Source organism: Eptesicus fuscus, chromosome 22 (assembly GCF_027574615.1).
Source record: "Eptesicus fuscus isolate TK198812 chromosome 22, DD_ASM_mEF_20220401, whole genome shotgun sequence".
NCBI lineage: Eukaryota > Metazoa > Chordata > Mammalia > Chiroptera > Vespertilionidae > Eptesicus > Eptesicus fuscus.
In genome coordinates, this window is record NC_072494.1 from 44178876 (window position 1) to 44194982 (window position 16107).

General features: G+C 55.6%; 1 protein-coding gene and 4 non-coding genes across 6 annotated transcripts; 2 read left to right on the plus strand and 3 right to left on the minus strand.

Annotated features, from left to right (window-relative positions):
- Positions 1-1821: 1821 nt before the first annotated feature.
- On the plus strand, positions 1822-7689 carry LOC103296485 (low affinity immunoglobulin gamma Fc region receptor III-B). 2 transcript variants are annotated; one of them, XM_008153082.3, is made up of 5 exons: positions 1822-1873; positions 2480-2500; positions 2827-3084; positions 4682-4936; positions 7475-7689. In XM_008153082.3, the coding sequence occupies exons 1-5, from the start codon at positions 1834-1836 to the stop codon at positions 7657-7659; spliced, it is 759 nt and encodes a 252-aa protein (XP_008151304.2). In that variant the 5' UTR covers positions 1822-1833; the 3' UTR covers positions 7660-7689. The 2 variants fall into 2 exon arrangements, with proteins under 2 accessions (XP_008151304.2, XP_054567675.1); XM_054711700.1 differs by lacking the exon at positions 2480-2500 and having other exon boundaries at positions 1827-1873.
- Positions 7690-11591: 3902 nt separating this feature from the next.
- On the minus strand, positions 11592-11665 carry TRNAN-GUU (transfer RNA asparagine (anticodon GUU)). Its single transcript has one exon. It is a non-coding gene; the product is annotated as a tRNA-Asn (tRNA).
- Positions 11666-13636: 1971 nt separating this feature from the next.
- On the minus strand, positions 13637-13708 carry TRNAD-GUC (transfer RNA aspartic acid (anticodon GUC)). Its single transcript has one exon. It is a non-coding gene; the product is annotated as a tRNA-Asp (tRNA).
- A 471-nt stretch (positions 13709-14179) lies between these two features.
- Positions 14180-14251, minus strand: TRNAG-UCC (transfer RNA glycine (anticodon UCC)). The gene has a single exon. It is a non-coding gene; the product is annotated as a tRNA-Gly (tRNA).
- Positions 14252-14714: 463 nt separating this feature from the next.
- On the plus strand, positions 14715-14797 carry TRNAL-CAG (transfer RNA leucine (anticodon CAG)). The gene has a single exon. It is a non-coding gene; the product is annotated as a tRNA-Leu (tRNA).
- Positions 14798-16107: the final 1310 nt, after the last annotated feature.

The window sequence follows — 16107 nt, forward strand, 5'->3', positions numbered from 1 at the left end:
CGTGAGGTGCAGCTGTTGTCAGGGCTGGTTTCCCCGGAGGCCTCCCTCCTTGCGTGGAGACCGTTGTCTTGTCCGTGTCCTCACATGTTGGCCCTGGGCCTGCCTGTCCTAATGTCCCCCAACGGACCCCAGTCTTATCGGATGAGGGTCCACCTTAATGTCCTCGTTTTAACTTACTTACCCCTTGAAACAGCCACCTTCAAACACAGGCACACTCTGTGGTCCTGAGTGAGGACTTCAGCGTGTGACTCGGGAAAACAGGCTAGCCCGTCGCTCCAGCCCGAGGTGGGGACGGCATGCGGCCCTCGGGTTTCTGCAGTAAAAGCGGGCACCGCTCTCCATGAAGACTTCCCAAGGTCGGCTCCCCCGGGAGAGTGAGGTGCTGGTAAGAAGGGGCTCCTGGTAACAGAGATGCTTAAAAGGACCAGCGTTCACTAAACACTCTTGTTTCTACTCGGTCTTCAACCAGCACTCCTCAGGCCTCTGTCCCCAGCCCGGCCCCTGAGATTGAGCAGCAAACATCCTAAGCGCCTCCCCAGGGCCACGCTGGGCTCTGCTCAGCCTTTTGCACTGTGACTTCTCCCTCCCTGCAGAGGGGCCTCTGGGCTCCCCGTTTGTTTTCCCCGTAGCCCGCCTCCCGATCTGCTCCGTCAGCAACTCTCGGCTGGTGCACGCTTCCAGGGCCAAGTTTCTGTCACGGCCCTGCCCGGCGTCCCTGTCCTCCTGCTTCCCCTTCTCCGATCCTCTCCAGTCAGATTCGTGGTTACCCTGACCTAGAGCCTCTGGCGGGCCTCACAGGGAGCTCCTCGAATTACAGGGAAAAGGGGTACATTTTCATTTGTTCTTAGGAGAGGACGAAAGCTTTTACCAAAAGTTTAAAACATCCACTTGTCTCCTAAACTTGTCCTCTGTCCAGACCTGTCCTCTGCGCTCCAGGGCCACGTGTCCCCTGCCTGCTTGACATCTCGCCTGAAATCACCACAACCACCTGCACCCCACACTCTCCGCCCCCAGCCTGCTCCTCCTCCCCGTCTCCAAGTCCATGAAGTGGACACCATCCTCCTGATCACCCGCATCCAAGCTGAGCCTCGCCCAGACCCCTCCGCCACCCCTCCTGGCCCATTGCTCACCCACATCCTGCCCACTCTACCTGCTTCCACGTCTCCAGTGCAGGCCCACTGCCCTGACAGACAACCCTGACTCTCGCCTGGGCTGTTAAAATAACCCCATGCCTGTTTCGTTCCCACGGCCAGGGTTTCTTTTCACAGACCATGGGAACCTGTGCTCAAATTCACATGGAAAGTTAGGAGCCCCTGTGGGTCACGACCCCAGGGCATGGGCATTTTAAATTTGAAAGAAAATGTCGATGGAGTTACTATGGGGTGAGGGACACTTGCAGGTCTGAAAACTGAAATGCCTGCTCTCCGTACAGAGGCAGCGGACAGGAGGGAGAAGGTCTGAGATGGAGACAGAGACCCTCAGGGACACCCTCCCTCGTCCCAGTCTTGTCCCCAGGGTCCAGCTATCCCCTTCTTGGCACTGGGTGGCCCCAGCCCCGCTGGGTGGGGCAAATGCCCTGAGATTTCTGAGGATGCCCCAGGGACTGTCACCTGGTCTCAGCACAGACCCACGTGGGGCAAAGGGACACGCCCACCTCCGCTTCTCCCCCAGGCTCTGCCCCCAGCCCCCCCCTGGGCTCCCTTGTCCAAGTTTCGATCGGGAGTAAATAATGCTCCCAGAAAAAGGAACTGCTGAGTAATGGGGTGCAGGGGGGCTGCTGACTTCCTCTCTCAAGCCAGCTCCTCCGGGCACTCGCTCACCCTCACGGCCAGCATGTGGCAGCTGCCGCTTCCCGCGGTCCTGCTGCTCCTGGGTAAGTGGCCTGCCGCTGAGGGAGACACTCAGGACGCCTGGGACCGGGCCCCGGACGGGACCCTTCTCAGTCGACAGGCAGCCAGGCCCAGACTGAGCTCGTAGGACAACCCGCTGGGAGGCTAGAGACAGGGAGGCGCGCTCTGAGCTGGGCCCTGTCAGGAGGTGAAGGGACTGCGACGCCTCCGTCCCCATTTCCCTATGGGCACGTGGAGAGTCCGGGCCAGACAGGCGGTCCCTGAGGTCTGTCTCTCCCATGGGACCCCTGGGCCTCCGCTCCAAGACTTGGATCTCTGTTCTGTCCAGGGGACTTGGGTTGAGGTTGTTCCTATGCTTTCGTTCAGGGAATCCAATCCGTGCCATTAGTTAGGGCGTTGGAACGGGACCAGGAGTGACGGATGCTTTTGAAAACAGGGACTTGGGCGGGCCACGGGGCAGGGCAGGAGTCACAGACTTCGGAGACCGAGGGTAGGCAGCGGGACAGCTGGCCACTGTCTGTGTCCTGGTGGAGGGCCCAGGGGCGAGGCAGGCAGGGGCCCGAAGCTCAGCCCCCTGCAGCCCCCACTCCCTGCTCTGCTCAGTTTTTGTTTCACTCTTTTCTCTGCAGCGTCAGCCGGCCCCCGAGCTGGTGAGTCCGCTTCCAGGTGTCAGACTGACCCAGTGAGGCCCTGAGGACGCAGTAGCCACGGGCTGTGGCCACGCCGGGGGAGGGCCAGCGGGGACGATTGCCCCCACTCGGTGGGCCTTGGCGCTCCGCTCCTTTAACCCGTTTTCCTCAACATAGAGAGGCCGGTGTGGGCCGTGCCTCCAGGCCAAGATGCTCTGAGGCCGAGTCCCAGACGCGGAGGAGCTGCCAACTGTGGTTTGGCCGGGCTGGTCCGGGGATGCAGGGCGGGGACCCCCCTCGGCCGCCCCCGCCCCCGCCGCCTCACCCACATTCTCCTGTCTCCTCAGATGCTCTCCAGAAGGCTGTGGTGTCCCTGCATCCGGAATGGGACAGGCTGCTCGAGAGGGACAATGTGACTCTGAGGTGCCAGGGGGCCCAGGCCGAGGGCCACAGTTCCACACGGTGGTGGCACAATGGCCGCCTCCTGCCAGGCCGCAACTCCAACCACGTCATCGCCTCCGCCAGCGTGAACGACAGCGGGGAGTACACGTGCCAGACCGGCCTCTCCAACCTCAGCGACCCGGTGCAGCTGCAAGTCCGCGCTGGTGAGCGGGCGAGGGGGCGAGGGAGTCGCCAATAAAGGGTGACCCGGGCCGGAGAGGCTGGGGCAGAGCCGGGTGGTGTTCGAGGGGCGAGGACTTAGTGAGGGGACCCGTGAGCCCCGTGAGGCGCATCAGCGTTGGGTCCGGCCCCTGGCGGGACCTCGAAGTAGAGACACAGGTCTGCTGCCCGGGCCGGCCGCACGCAGAGGACGCACAGTAGCTTCATTGCAGGAGGTAATGGGTCTGTTCTCAGGGCCTCCGCCTCCTTCTCGCTCTCAGGCCCACAAAGCCCTAAGCTGCCCCACACCACCCCTATGGCCGAGCTAGGGAGAGCCCATGCGAGCGGACCTGCCACAGAGTCCAGGCAGCTGAGCCCCAGCTGGTTTGCGGCTCCCCTGCCGCTGCCTGTCCGGAGCTGACACGTCGCGCACAGAGCTCCGGGGGGAGTTAGTAGCTAGCTGGGAGCAGAGTGCCACCGAAGACCAAATAAAATGGGGATTTGCCAACCGGAAGCAATAGAAAAGTCAAGTCTGAGAGTTCTCAGTTTGTCTAGAGACGGGCTTCAGAAGGCCAGCCAGTGAGGACTGTGTTAAACTGCGACCCGGCCACTAACCTCTCCAGGGGCGTCCCTTGGGGACCCATCTCACTCCTCTCCTCCGAGGGCTCCCTCTGCTTCACTTCCCTCTGGGGGACCCCTCGGCTCAGCCCCGCTGCCCGCAGCCCCGTGACTGCAGCACTCACCCCTCCACTGGGATATTTCTGAGTCTAAACTGCAGGTGCTTTGGGGTTAGGATCACGGTCCTGGTCATCGGGGTGTCCCCAGTTTGCACATCAGAGTACATACTTGATGTTTGTCAGATGAACACATGAGTCCAGGACAGGACAGACTTTTGGGAGACAAAAGTCACCAGGCCGCATGCACACGCACATCATCTTACAGCCCCACGTCCCGTTACTGACGGTGCCTCTCCTCACGCAGTGAGTGGGTCTAAGGGCGTGGCCTCTTCTGATAAGTGATATTTATTGGTGAATGATGACCGTTACCTTCTGTTCGGCAGATATTCCAGGTAGAGAATTTTTATGTTCTGCCAATTTTGTTTAGCACAAGGTCACCTATTCTTTAAATTATAATTAGTTCTATTGTTTTGTTCTGCTCTCAGAAGCCATTTGGGTTTTCATAAATGTGTGGAAGTGAAAGGGAGACACGGTCGTGTCTGAAAACCAAGTGCACGGCTTCCTTTGTTTCCGTGGGTGTGTCCTTTTTGCAGGAATATTTCTCATGTCATTTCAACTATATTTGTACTGATTTCAGAGAGGAAGGGAGAGGGAGAGACAGACACATCAATGATGAGAGAACCATCGCTCAGCTGCCTCCTGCACCCTCCCCCTTCCCCGGCCTCTGACGGTGGCCTGGGCGAGCGGCTCTGTCACCGCCCTCGCAGCCCCGCAGCCCCGCAGCCCCGCAGCCCCGCAGCCCCGCAGCCCCGCAGCCCCGCAGCCCCTCCCCGCAGGGTCGCCCTCGCCGCTGGACAGCGGCCGGCGGGTGGCTCCTCCTCCTCTTCCCACCGCGGACCCGGGCGCTGAGCCGCCTGTCTTCCAGCCTGGCTGCTGCTGCAGGCCCCGCGCTGGAGGCTGCGGGAGGGGGACCCGCTGGTGCTGCGCTGCCACAGCTGGAAGAACGTCCCGGTGCGCAACGTCCAGTACTTCCAGGACGGCCGGGGCCGCCGCTTCTCCTACCGCAACGCCGCCTTCCGGGTCCCGCGGGCGACGGGCGCGCACAGCGGCTCCTACTTCTGCCGGGGCCTCATCGGGAAGCTCAACGTGTCCTCCGAGGCGGCGGTCGTGCTGGTGGAAGGTGAGGCTGCAGCCTGGCCCCGCCACCGAGTCCCCTGACCCCGTCCTGTACCTGGGACAGTGACGGCTGCGGGCCGACGGCCGCGCACCCGAGCGGATGAGGCCGCGGGAGGCTGGGGCGAGGGGCGGTCACCTGTCCTGTCACACAAAGGCCCGACCCGCCGATGCAGCCAGGCCACCACGTGGGGGCGCTGTTCACGCACCCTGTCTTCTGGTTGGCGGCCCAGGACGGGTCAGAGCGCCCCACCCCCGTCACACACACACACCCTCTCACACGCGCGCGCACACACACACACACACATTCACACACTCACACTCACATGCGCACACACACATTCACACACACACACCCTCTCTATCACACACACATTCACACACACACACACACACACTCACAAACACTCATACACACACGCTCACACACACATTCACACACACGTACACTCACACACACATTCACACACACATCACACACACATTCACACACTCACACATTCACACACACATTCACACACACACAAACACACACACTCACAAACACTCATACACACACACACGCTCATACACACACATTCACACACACTAAAACACACACATTCACACACACGCACACTCACACACATTCACACACTCACACATTCACACACACATTCACACACACACTCACAAACACTCATACACACACACACGCTCATACACACACATTCACACACACTAAAACACACACATTCACACACACGCACACTCACACACACATTCACACACTCACACACACATTCACACAGTCACACATTCACACACATTCACACACACTAAAACACACAAATTCACACACACGCACACACACTCACACACACACACACACACACACACTCACACACATACACACACACTCACACACACACTCACACACACATTCATTCACACACACATTCACACACACATCACACACACACATTCACACACACACATACACTCACACACACACACACTCACACACACAGCGCTCCTGGGCTCCTGGTACCACAAAACGTCCACCTGGAACCAGACTCAGACCCAGAGCAAAGCAGAGATAGACCCGCACCTAATGCGACTTTAACACAGCAAAGCCATCATTTGTGTGAAAATAATCTCATTGTGTTTAAATTTAAAGTAAAAAACATTCTCAACTGGTGAGGGAAAGAAAAGACAAATAATGCAGCAGCTGGGCCAGAACGCCAGCACTTAGCAAATGCAGGGAAAGAAGGGCGAGTGTTCTCTGTATGATTCTGGTAACGTTTGATCAGTTTGAAATTAAATCAAAATTAAGAGTTAAAAGTTGAAATTAAAAATCAAGTATAGCCTGGTCACAGTGGCCCAGTGGTTGAGCGTCAACCTGTGAACCAGGAGATCATGGCTGATTCCTGGTCGGGGCACATGCCCACGTGTAGGCTCGATCCCCAATCATGCAGAAGGCAGCGATCAATGATTCTCTCTCATCACTGATGTCTCTATCTCTCTCTCCCTCTCCCTTCCTCACTGAGATTTTATACACTATAGCATAGGCCTGGTGCACAAAATTCGTGCACGGAAGGTGTGTGTCCCTCAGCCCAGCCTGCACCCTCTCTAATCTGGGACCCCTCCAGGGATGTCCTACTACCCTCTCACAATCCAGGACTGCTGGCTCCCAACTGCTCGCCTGCCTGCCTTCCTGATTGCCCTAACTGCTTCTGCCTGCCAGTCTGATTATCCCCTAACCACTCCCCTGCCAGCCTGATTGATGCCTAACTGCTCCCCTGCAGTCCTGGTCACCCCTAACTGCCCTCCCCTGCAGGCCTGGGTTCCCCCCAACTGCTCTCCCCTGCAGGCTTGATCGCCCCCAACTGCCCTCCCTTGCAGGCCTGGTCCCTCCCAACTGCCCTCCCCTGCAGGCCTGGGTTCCCCGCAACTGCCCTCCTCTGCCAACCATCTTGTCGTGGCCATCTTGTGTCCACATGGGGGCAGCCATCTTTGACCACATAGGGGCAGCCATCTTGTGTGTTGGAGTGGTCAATTTGCATATTACTCTTTTATTAGATAGGGTATATAATTTCTGTATTTTTAAATCCAGTATAATGTTTCCAGTCTATACACAGCAGCAAGGAATGAGTCTAAAGCTTGTCATCAGGGGCTCAGGGGTGAGAGCCCGAGCCCACCTCACTCCCTTTGGATTAGTTCCTGCCGATAAGGAGCAAATATCAATGGCTCGCTGTTTGTCAGATTTCCTTTAGTGACAACGAGCAACGTGCGGGAGAGCAATGAGTGTAAGTTTGAGACACCGAAATTAAGAAATAATGTTCTCACACCAACTTAAACTTTGACAACGTTCAAAATCCACACCAAACCCCACATCCCAACGTGCTTGGCCCTCCCAGTGGCGGCCTCGCTCAGCCCAGCCAGGCAGAAGCCAGTGGGAGGAGCAAAGGCAGTGTCTGCGTGGCCCTCCACTAATGACCTTGCTCTTGATTCCAAATTTCTGCCTTAACAACGGCCGTTTCTCCGCCCCTCTCCTCTCGCACAGCGCTGGCCATCTCCCGCATCTCCCCAGGGCGCCTCATCCTGCTCTGCCTGCTGCCGGGACTCCTGTTTGCCGTGGACACGTGGCTGTATTGCTCCGTGCGGAGAGGCCTTCGAAGCTTATTGAGGAACAGGACAAATGTCACCGTCACTTGGCGCAAGAGCCTCCAGGACAAGCAGGAGCAATAAAGCAGAACCGCTGACCTTCAGGCCTCAGAGGGAAGGCGGGGGGAGGGGGCGGGGACAACTAAAGGACTGGTGTGCATGCGTATCAGCATAGCCAATGGGCACAGTCGTAGGGGGGAGGGCACGTGCTGGGGGGCAGGAGTGGATGGGGAGAGGTCAATGGGGGGAAAGAGACATATGAAATGCTTTCAACAATAAAGAATTAAAATTTTTTTAAAAAAAAAAGCAGAACCTCTGAGCCCCTCTGTGTTCACAGCTCCATCGTCCCAGACCCCCCTGGCAGGGGCAGGAACTCCACCCATCAGCCTGGGCTGAGGGGCCTTCCCCCAACTCTGTTTTCTCTTGCTCTGTGATGGAAAGGAACGGCCTGCAGTGTTTTTTTATATTATTGTCATTTTTAGTTCTCAATCTGTTTTTTTAATTTTATTTTTAATTACAGTTGACACAGAACGCCATACTATTTCAGGTGTGCACACCACAGTGAGGTCGCAGAGCCGAACAGCACCTGGCAGGGCAGAGCAGAGCGCAGTCTCTCGGGTGGCGAGCCTTGCTGTAGGAACCTGTTTTTAAGTGACTGGGCCAGTGGAGAAGAGCATGGATGGCGAGTGCCGGCGGGCAGTGGTCCGCATCCTGCTGTGGGACGGGCGCCACCGGCTGCTCCGAAACTCCTCCGGACAACAGTGGGACTGCTGGGGTCTAGGAGAAGCGGCAGGACGGGTGAAGGGGGGCTGAGAAACAACAGGCGGTACAGGACAGACTAGAGTGTTGGGGACACAAAAGACTTGGTTGGAAAGTTGGAAGGAGGACATTCTGAGAAAAGGGGAGTGTGTGGAAGGTCTCCTGCCCTGTTTATCGGAATTCCGACTTAGGGGAGTGCTGGAGGCTAAGACCAACAGTAGCTCGCATATTAATGGATATTCATCAGGGCTGAAAATCAGCATAATATTGCCCTGCTGTTGGCCAAATGGCTCAAGGCAATTCCCTAACCTGATACTTCTTTTACTGTTTACCAGACTTTACCTTTGATTTGCCTGTATGCATTCCTAAAGGGCAAATGTGTATTCAAGTGAATAATAAGCTGACAGGACCCAGTTTTCAGGGAGCTTCTCCACTAGAGGAAAGTTTTCCCCTGGCCCCATGCCTTCTAAATTCCTATTTCTTGTCTAGTGTTTTCATTTGTGCATGGCCCCTTCTTCAGATCCTGAACCCTCACTGCAAATGGATGTGGATTCACAGGGGAGAGTTAGGGGTGTGTTGAAGGCAGCACCCCTGATTATTCCTTGACCTTTCCAAACAAGTCTGTGCACGTGCAGACCCCGGGTGTTCACTGGAATCCTTACGCTTAATCCCTGGATGTCCTTGCCTAGAAGACAATGTAAACACATGTGTCCTCCCAAGATTACCCACCCTACGGATTGCACCTAAAGATAAAAATTCCAACAAAGGCCTAACCAGGCAGGCCCCTTAGCCCTCTCTTGCACAGTCAGACTGTGGCTTGAGTAATCTGTTCATCCATCGTCAGGGGCAACCCCCGGGCTGCCTGTGCCGTGTCCAATCAGGAAGGCAGGGTTGAATCATAGAAGGCATTTATTGAGAAGGCCAACCACAAAGACAGGGCGCTTACAAGCATCCAAAACCTGCCTTTCCACAAGGGGAGGGGACAGGATTACACAGGAAAAGTGGGCTGGGGCGGGGTTGGGAACTATGCGGTGGCATGCAGTCCTGGGATCAGCAGAATCCAACCACTGTGCTTGGTTGTCAGGCGATGAGATGACAGCTTGGCTCCTGGTGGGGTGGGCCTGGCCATGCCTAAGGGTTCTGCTTGTGCGCTGGGCACCGTGCACCTCTCAGTCACTTCGCCTGGGATCAGAGGGAGTGCAGGTGCAGGGCCTGAGGAAGGAAACTTAGGAAAGAACTTAACCCTACACAGATGTTCTTCAGAATTTCAGACTGATGTGATCACCTCTCAGGTTAACTCAGGTGTCTGTCTGTCAGATCATAACCCCTATCACTTCGAATCCCTCAGCGTGGCCCGCGCGGGGGTGGGAGGGTGGAGCAGCCGCTGCGGGAAGGGAAGAAAGCTGCCGTGCGCTCTGCTTTAGAAGCTCCACAGGACAGCTGTCGGCTCCAGCAAATCATTTTATCAGACCTTGCTTGCTGCTCTGAGAGAAGACGGAAACACCGTGGAGAGAAAGCATCAAGGACAAGATCCTTCTGTCCTCCCGTGGGGCGGGCTGGATGGACACCCCCTCCATCACAGCCTCCGGCCGCAGCTCCCATGAACCAACCACTCAGCTTGCTGATTCGCCACGTCCTGTCCGACACGTGGCCCCGGGGCTTTTGCAGGTGTAGGGAGGGGAGGGCGAAGGGGAACAGAGGCGGTCCAGAGCCCGGGCAGGTAGGAGAGGCGCCGCGGGAGGAGGCGGGGGCCTGGGCAGCCACGCTGCTGGGGAGAGCTGCGCGCCAAGACTGAGCGCGGTGTGAGCGCGAGACGGGCCGCGGGCAGGAGGCGGTCCACCGGGAGCCCTGCCCGTTCCCCTCCGCCTGTTTGGTACCTGCGCTGGACGCCGGGAGCACCGACACAGCGTCACCCCGGGTGTCATTCTAGTGGGAACAACTAGTGACGAAGGAGGTGAAGAGCTTCCTTTGCGGGTGTGTGTGTGTGTGTGTGTGTGGTGTGTGTGGTATGTGTGGTGTGTGTGTGTGTGTGTGTGTGTGTGGTATGTATGGTATGTGTGGTGTGTGGTATGTGTGTGTGTGTGTGGTATGTGTGGTGTGTGGTATGTGTGTGTGTGTGTGTGTGTGGTATGTGTGGTGTGTGGTATGTGTGGTGTGTGTGTGTGTGTGTGTGTGTGTGTGGTATGTATGGTATGTGTGGTGTGTGGTATGTGTGTGTGTGTGTGTGTGTGGTATGTGTGGTATGTGTGTGTGTGTGTGGTGTGTGTGGTATGTGTGTGTGTGGTATGTGTGGTATGTGTGTGTGTGTGTGTGTGTGTGGTGTGTGTGGTATGTGTGGTGTGTGTGGTATGTGTGTGTGTGTGTGTGTATGTGTGGTATGTGTGTGTGGTGTGTGTGTGTGTGTGGTGTGTGTGTGTGGTGTGTGTGTGTGTGTGTGGTGTGGTGTGTGTGTGTGTGTGGTGTGTGTGTGTGTGGTATGTGTGATGTGTGTGGTATGTGTGTGTGTGTGTGTGTGGTTTGTGTGGTATGTGTGTGTGTGTGTGTGTGTGTGTGTGTGTGTGTGTGTGTGTGTGTGTGTGTGTGGTGTGTGTGTGTGTGTGTGTGTGTGTGTGTGTAGGACGAGCGGGGGTTGCCAGGCAAGGAGAAGGCTGATCCAGGAGCAAAGAGAGCCAAGATGCAAAGCCGGAGTAAGAGCGAGGGCGAGGCGGGATCCAGGGCCCGACGGTGCAGGGCTCCGCCTCCCAGGCTGAGGGCCAGCGCGGCCGGCGGCCCGGGGCTTGGAGCGGAACGGGTGGCGTTTAGAAGCCTCTGCGCCGCGGCTGGGGAGGGGGCGCTGAAGGCAGACACCCGCCAGCTTCCCGCGGGGTCGGGAGTGGCGGGGAGGGAGGGGCCGCGGGGCTGGAGGGGCGGCGCCTACTCCGCCGTGACGCGGGGAGCGACAGGACGCGGCGTGGCTGCAGGCCCAGGTTCCCACGAGCCAGGAAACAGTGGCGGTCAGGCGGGAGCCGGCTTGGGGGCGCCTCCCTGCGGGTTATCGGGACGCCCCGGACGCACTCGGTAAAGAGCCGGTCCGTGCAAGCTCAGTAGAACCTCCGTCCAGCAGCCAAGGGTTTTATTCCCGAAGACAGCCCCGCGCAAGTGCGGCCTCGTCCCCGGGGCCGGGGGGGCTGGGGGGGGGGGGCGCCGGGGAGCCTCATCCAAAAGAGGTCGGCCGGCGTCTGGACTGGACGCACGACCCAGGCTCAAAACGGACACCGCGTCCCTGGGTGGGCTCGAACCACCAACCTTTCGGTTAACAGCCGAACGCGCTAACCGATTGCGCCACAGAGACAGGCACAAGCAGCTTTTCCTGGCAAGTCAGTTAACCGACAACAAAGCCCTAGCGCCCGTCTCCAAACACCGCGGCCGAGGCGGCCTGGGAGCTCGAGGACGGTCCCGCCCCGCGCCTGGCGCGCAGTTGCGCGTGAACCCAGCCGGTCTCCACCCGCGCTCCCCTCTGGGATCCGGAGGCTCAGGAAGGGGGCGTCGAGGGTGGATGGACCAGGGGTCTTTGGGGAGCCAAGGTGAGTGCTCCCTGTGCTCCGGAGTCCACTGGTTCTGCTCAGAGAAGTACGTCCACAAACTCTGTTGCTGATCTAGACAATTTACTAATTCGTGTGTACATGTGCGAGTGCTAACTCACAATACTCTCGTGGCGAAGATTTAAAGTACCAGCTGTGTCCTGCAGAACACAAAACCTCAGGGAGGGGGCCTGGCGCCTCCCGCCCAGCGGTTCTGAAAGGTCCCTGCTGGGTGTTAGGGCCCGGGCAGAACACGCTTTTTAGATGCCTGTGGTTGAATGACTTTCACAGGCTCCATCGAACCCAGATCTCGGAGGGCAAAAACTCCTTTCCCAACATCATCAACCCGGGCTCCGGGTCAGCGCCCCCGCCCCAGAGGAGAGAAGCTTCTGCCCGTGTCCCTGGGCCATTCCAAGGCCACAGGGTGCGTGAGTCCCATCACCTTCCCCGGGCGTGTCTGGGCACTTGCCACACCGAGTCCTCGCCGCACTGGGCACGGGGGCACCGTCTGTCGTCACCCGAGTCCCAGGCCCCTCGAGGCCTCCACGCAGAGCCTCCCTCTCCGTCCTGCGCGCCCTACGCCCAGGGAAAGGAGCGCCTCGTCTGGGAAAGCCGAGCCTGCACACGCGTCTCCTCTCACGTCCGAGGCTGACCCTTGAACTGGGTACGGACTGAGCAGACTCCGGGGCCGGGGAAATCATGGCAGAAGGCCAAAAGCTGCCGCCCCAGAGGAGACAGGAAAATACTGGAAACTGCATAACTGTTCAAAAGTAGGAGAATTGTTTAAAAAAATTATTATGTAGCCATAGGGTACAACACAATGAAGTCATTTAAATAATGTTTTAGACTAATATTTAATGAATATAGAAATATTCACATTTTAAAGTAAACACTCAAGTAGGTTTAAAAAATATGCACAGTATGATTCCAATTTCTCATTTCAAAATGCCAGGGGTAAACATACAGCAAAATATGAATAAGGATTTCCTGGATAATAAAAAGATGACTGGCTTTTCTTTCTGTTTATTCTTCATATTTTCTACAAAGGCTATACATTACTATTATATCCGGGGAAAATAGCATTTTTTAAAAAATGCGCATATACTATGTGCCAGGTGCCGGTGCAGGGATTCCTGCGGGAACTCAACGCCGCCAAAGGTCTCTACACCTTAGAGGTGGCCCCGTCACACTGCAGACCGGAAGCCAGCGCCCAGGGAAGCTGAAGGCAAAAGCAGCCTGTTGGTCGGTGATAAAAGCAGGTCTCCGTCTGAGCCGCGCTCACGTCTCGGTGCCGCCCGAACAGCCAGAAAGGCGTTTCCGGGAGGCCGGCGCGCCGGTTGGCGCGCCTTCGGGTTGTCACGGTGGGGACTCGGCTGCCACCGCCGCACATCGGTGCGCGAAATGAACCAAAAGGGACGGTGGGAATTTAGAGTTTGGGGCTGAAGGCAGAGCTGGGACCCTGGGGTTCTCCTCGGGTGGGCGGGAGAAGGCAGGTCGGGGGGCAGCGGCCGGCAGATCAGGTGGAAACTTGATTGCAGTGTTAATGATCCAACGCATTTCCCGCAGAACCAGAGTCAAACCGCACTCACCAGAACTGTTGCCCGTCACCCACGAAATTCTCAGGCGAGACGAACTCTGCAGAAAACCTAGCGTTCTGCAAGAAGAATTTTTGTTTCAGCAAAAGGAAAACGTAGACAACAGCTTGGAGCGAGAGGGGGGTAAAAAAAAAAAAAGCGTGGACCCTCCCCGTCGGGGAATCGAACCCCGGTCTCCCGCGTGACAGGCGGGGATACTCACCACTATACTAACGAGGACAAGCACATCAAGGGCTTCAAAATCACTGTTTAGGAATGTACTTCTAAGCTTCCAGAGCGATTTCTTCTGGGACAGATGCAAGCTGCTGGCAAAGTTGCACATTTGCTGTCTAGAACGGGCGTCAGACCCTGTTGGCGATTGGGACGGAGGATCGAGGGGAGACCGCCCGCAGGGGGCACAACGTAATGGGAGTCCGATTGAAATTTAAATTTCCCAATGGTCACATTAAAAAAAAAGTCTGAAGAAGCAGGTGATAATTTTCATAATCTACCTTATTTAACCCAATATATGCAAAACATCATTTCAGCATGCACACATTAATCAGATTCCTTTCTGTACTTGGTGCTACACTCACACAATTTAGCTCGGACGTTACATTTTCACTGGTCAGTGCTTAGATTTCATAATCTCGCTGATGGAGGGAATGAGAGAGCTCACCAGTCTGTTCTTGGCGCGGGGAAAAACACGTATGCGTTGGCCGGGAATCGAACCCGGGTCAACTGCTTGGAAGGCAGCTATGCTCACCACTATACCACCAACGCCTCGAGTAGTTTCTTTTCGGAAATCCATACATGAGGCTAGTGCAAGCCGTGCACTTTCCCCTTCTGTTTTCTTGTGTTTTGTCTGTGACCCCGAGGCGTCCTTTGAGAAAAATGCATCCCGTACTCACTCCTCCTGTCCTCTCGGCCATGTGGTGCCCCAGCACCGGGTCCACCGGGCGTTGGACCCTAACCACGATTTGAGACGAGGGTGGAGTGAGACCTCCCGCAAGGGGCCACCAGGCGTGGCTCGCCCGCCAGAGAAGAGGCGCCAGGGAAAATAGGTCTTTACCGTTTAGGATGGTGAAGAAGGTGGGGGGTCGGAGGCAGTTCTATTGGCGAAGGAGTCCAGGAACAGTTCCATTTTATTTAAAATCATAAACTTCACACTGATGTCACCTGACATCATGACACCGCGTTGTAAGATATGTAACCTTAGGGTTAAAGAGAAACTCTTTCCCGTAGTGTCAGGATGGCCGAGCGGTCTAAGGCGCTGCGTTCAGGTCGCAGTCTCCCCTGGAGGCGTGGGTTCGAATCCCACTCCTGACAAAATGAATTTTTTTTTTTTCCCCCTCCAAATCGACCTGTGAAGGTTGTTCTGCATTTCAATATGGAACTCGGTATTTCTTCTGTGGGCAGGAGACTGGTCTATGAAATTAGGGAGCAGTTGAGACTAAAGTCTATCCCTAACTATGAAAAACACTTTTTCTTTAGACTCCGGTTTCTCAGTGCCTATTTATTCTTTTTTTTCTGTAATATTTCTTTCTTTAAAAAAATCTTTATTGTTGAGAGTCCACACTTTGCTCCCCATTGCCCTCTTCCACCCGGCTCCGGCCCCACCCCAGGCCTTCACCACCCATTGTCTGTGTCCACAGATAATGCATATAAGATCTTTGGTTAATCTCTTCCTGCCTCCCCCTCCCACTTCCCTCTGAGATTCATAAGTCTGTTCCATATTTCCATGCCTCTGAGTCTATTTTATTCATCAGTTTATTTTGTTCGTTAGATTTCTTGTTCGTTTATTTTGATTTTTAGATTAAATTGTTGACATATCTGTATTTATTGCCATTTTATTGTTCATATTTTTTATCTTTTTTTCTTCTTTCTCTTCTTAAAGAATACCCTTCAACTTTTCATGTAATACTGGTTTGGTTATGATGAACTCCTTTAGCTTTTTCTTATCTGTGAAGCTCTTTATCTTACTTTCAATTCTAAATGATAGCTTTGCTAAGTAGAGTAATCTTGGTTGTAGGTCCTTGCTACTCATCACTTTGAATATTTCTTGCCACCCCTTCTGGCCTGCATAGTTTCTGTAGAAATCAGCTGATAGTTGTATGGGCGCTCCCTTGTAGGTAACTAACTGTTTTTCTCTTGCTGCTTTTAAGATTCTCTCTTTGTCTTTAGCCCTTGGCATTTTAATTATGATGTGTCTTGGTGTGGGCCTCTTTGGGTTCTTCTTGTTTGGGACTCTGCACTTCTTGGACTTGTTAAGTCTATGTCTTTCAGCAGGTGGGGGAAGTTTTCAGGAGGTATATCTCAGCTGCAGAGGCTTCCTGTGAAAAGCAAGGAGTCCTTCTTTCCAAACACCTGCCTGATCATGAACAAAGCTGGGTCAGCCTCACTGCGGGGCCACCGCCGTAGCTGCAGGGAGGGTCCGTCCCGCCTGCCAGGGAGTCAGCAGGTGGAATAGGGTTGGGTGGAGTCACAGAAAGGAAAGGTAAAGTCATGGAGTTGCTTATTCCAACTCCTTTTTCTTGATGATGCAAAGAAGCCAGTTTCTGATTTGGGAGCAGCTGGCGATGCAGAAGTCTTGCTGTCGTTTGGGGAAGAGGGAGCGTGTCAGCGGAAGAGGCTGAGTG

Coding starts and splice junctions, on each gene's coding strand:
- LOC103296485 (XM_008153082.3), top strand. CDS start 1,834: ATGTGGCAGCTGCCGCTTCCCGCGGTCCTGCTGCTCCTGG. Junction 1,874..2,479: donor CGCGGTCCTGCTGCTCCTGG/GTAAGTGGCCTG, acceptor TTTTCTCTGCAG/CGTCAGCCGGCCCCCGAGCT. Junction 3,085..4,681: donor GCAGCTGCAAGTCCGCGCTG/GTGAGCGGGCGA, acceptor CCTGTCTTCCAG/CCTGGCTGCTGCTGCAGGCC.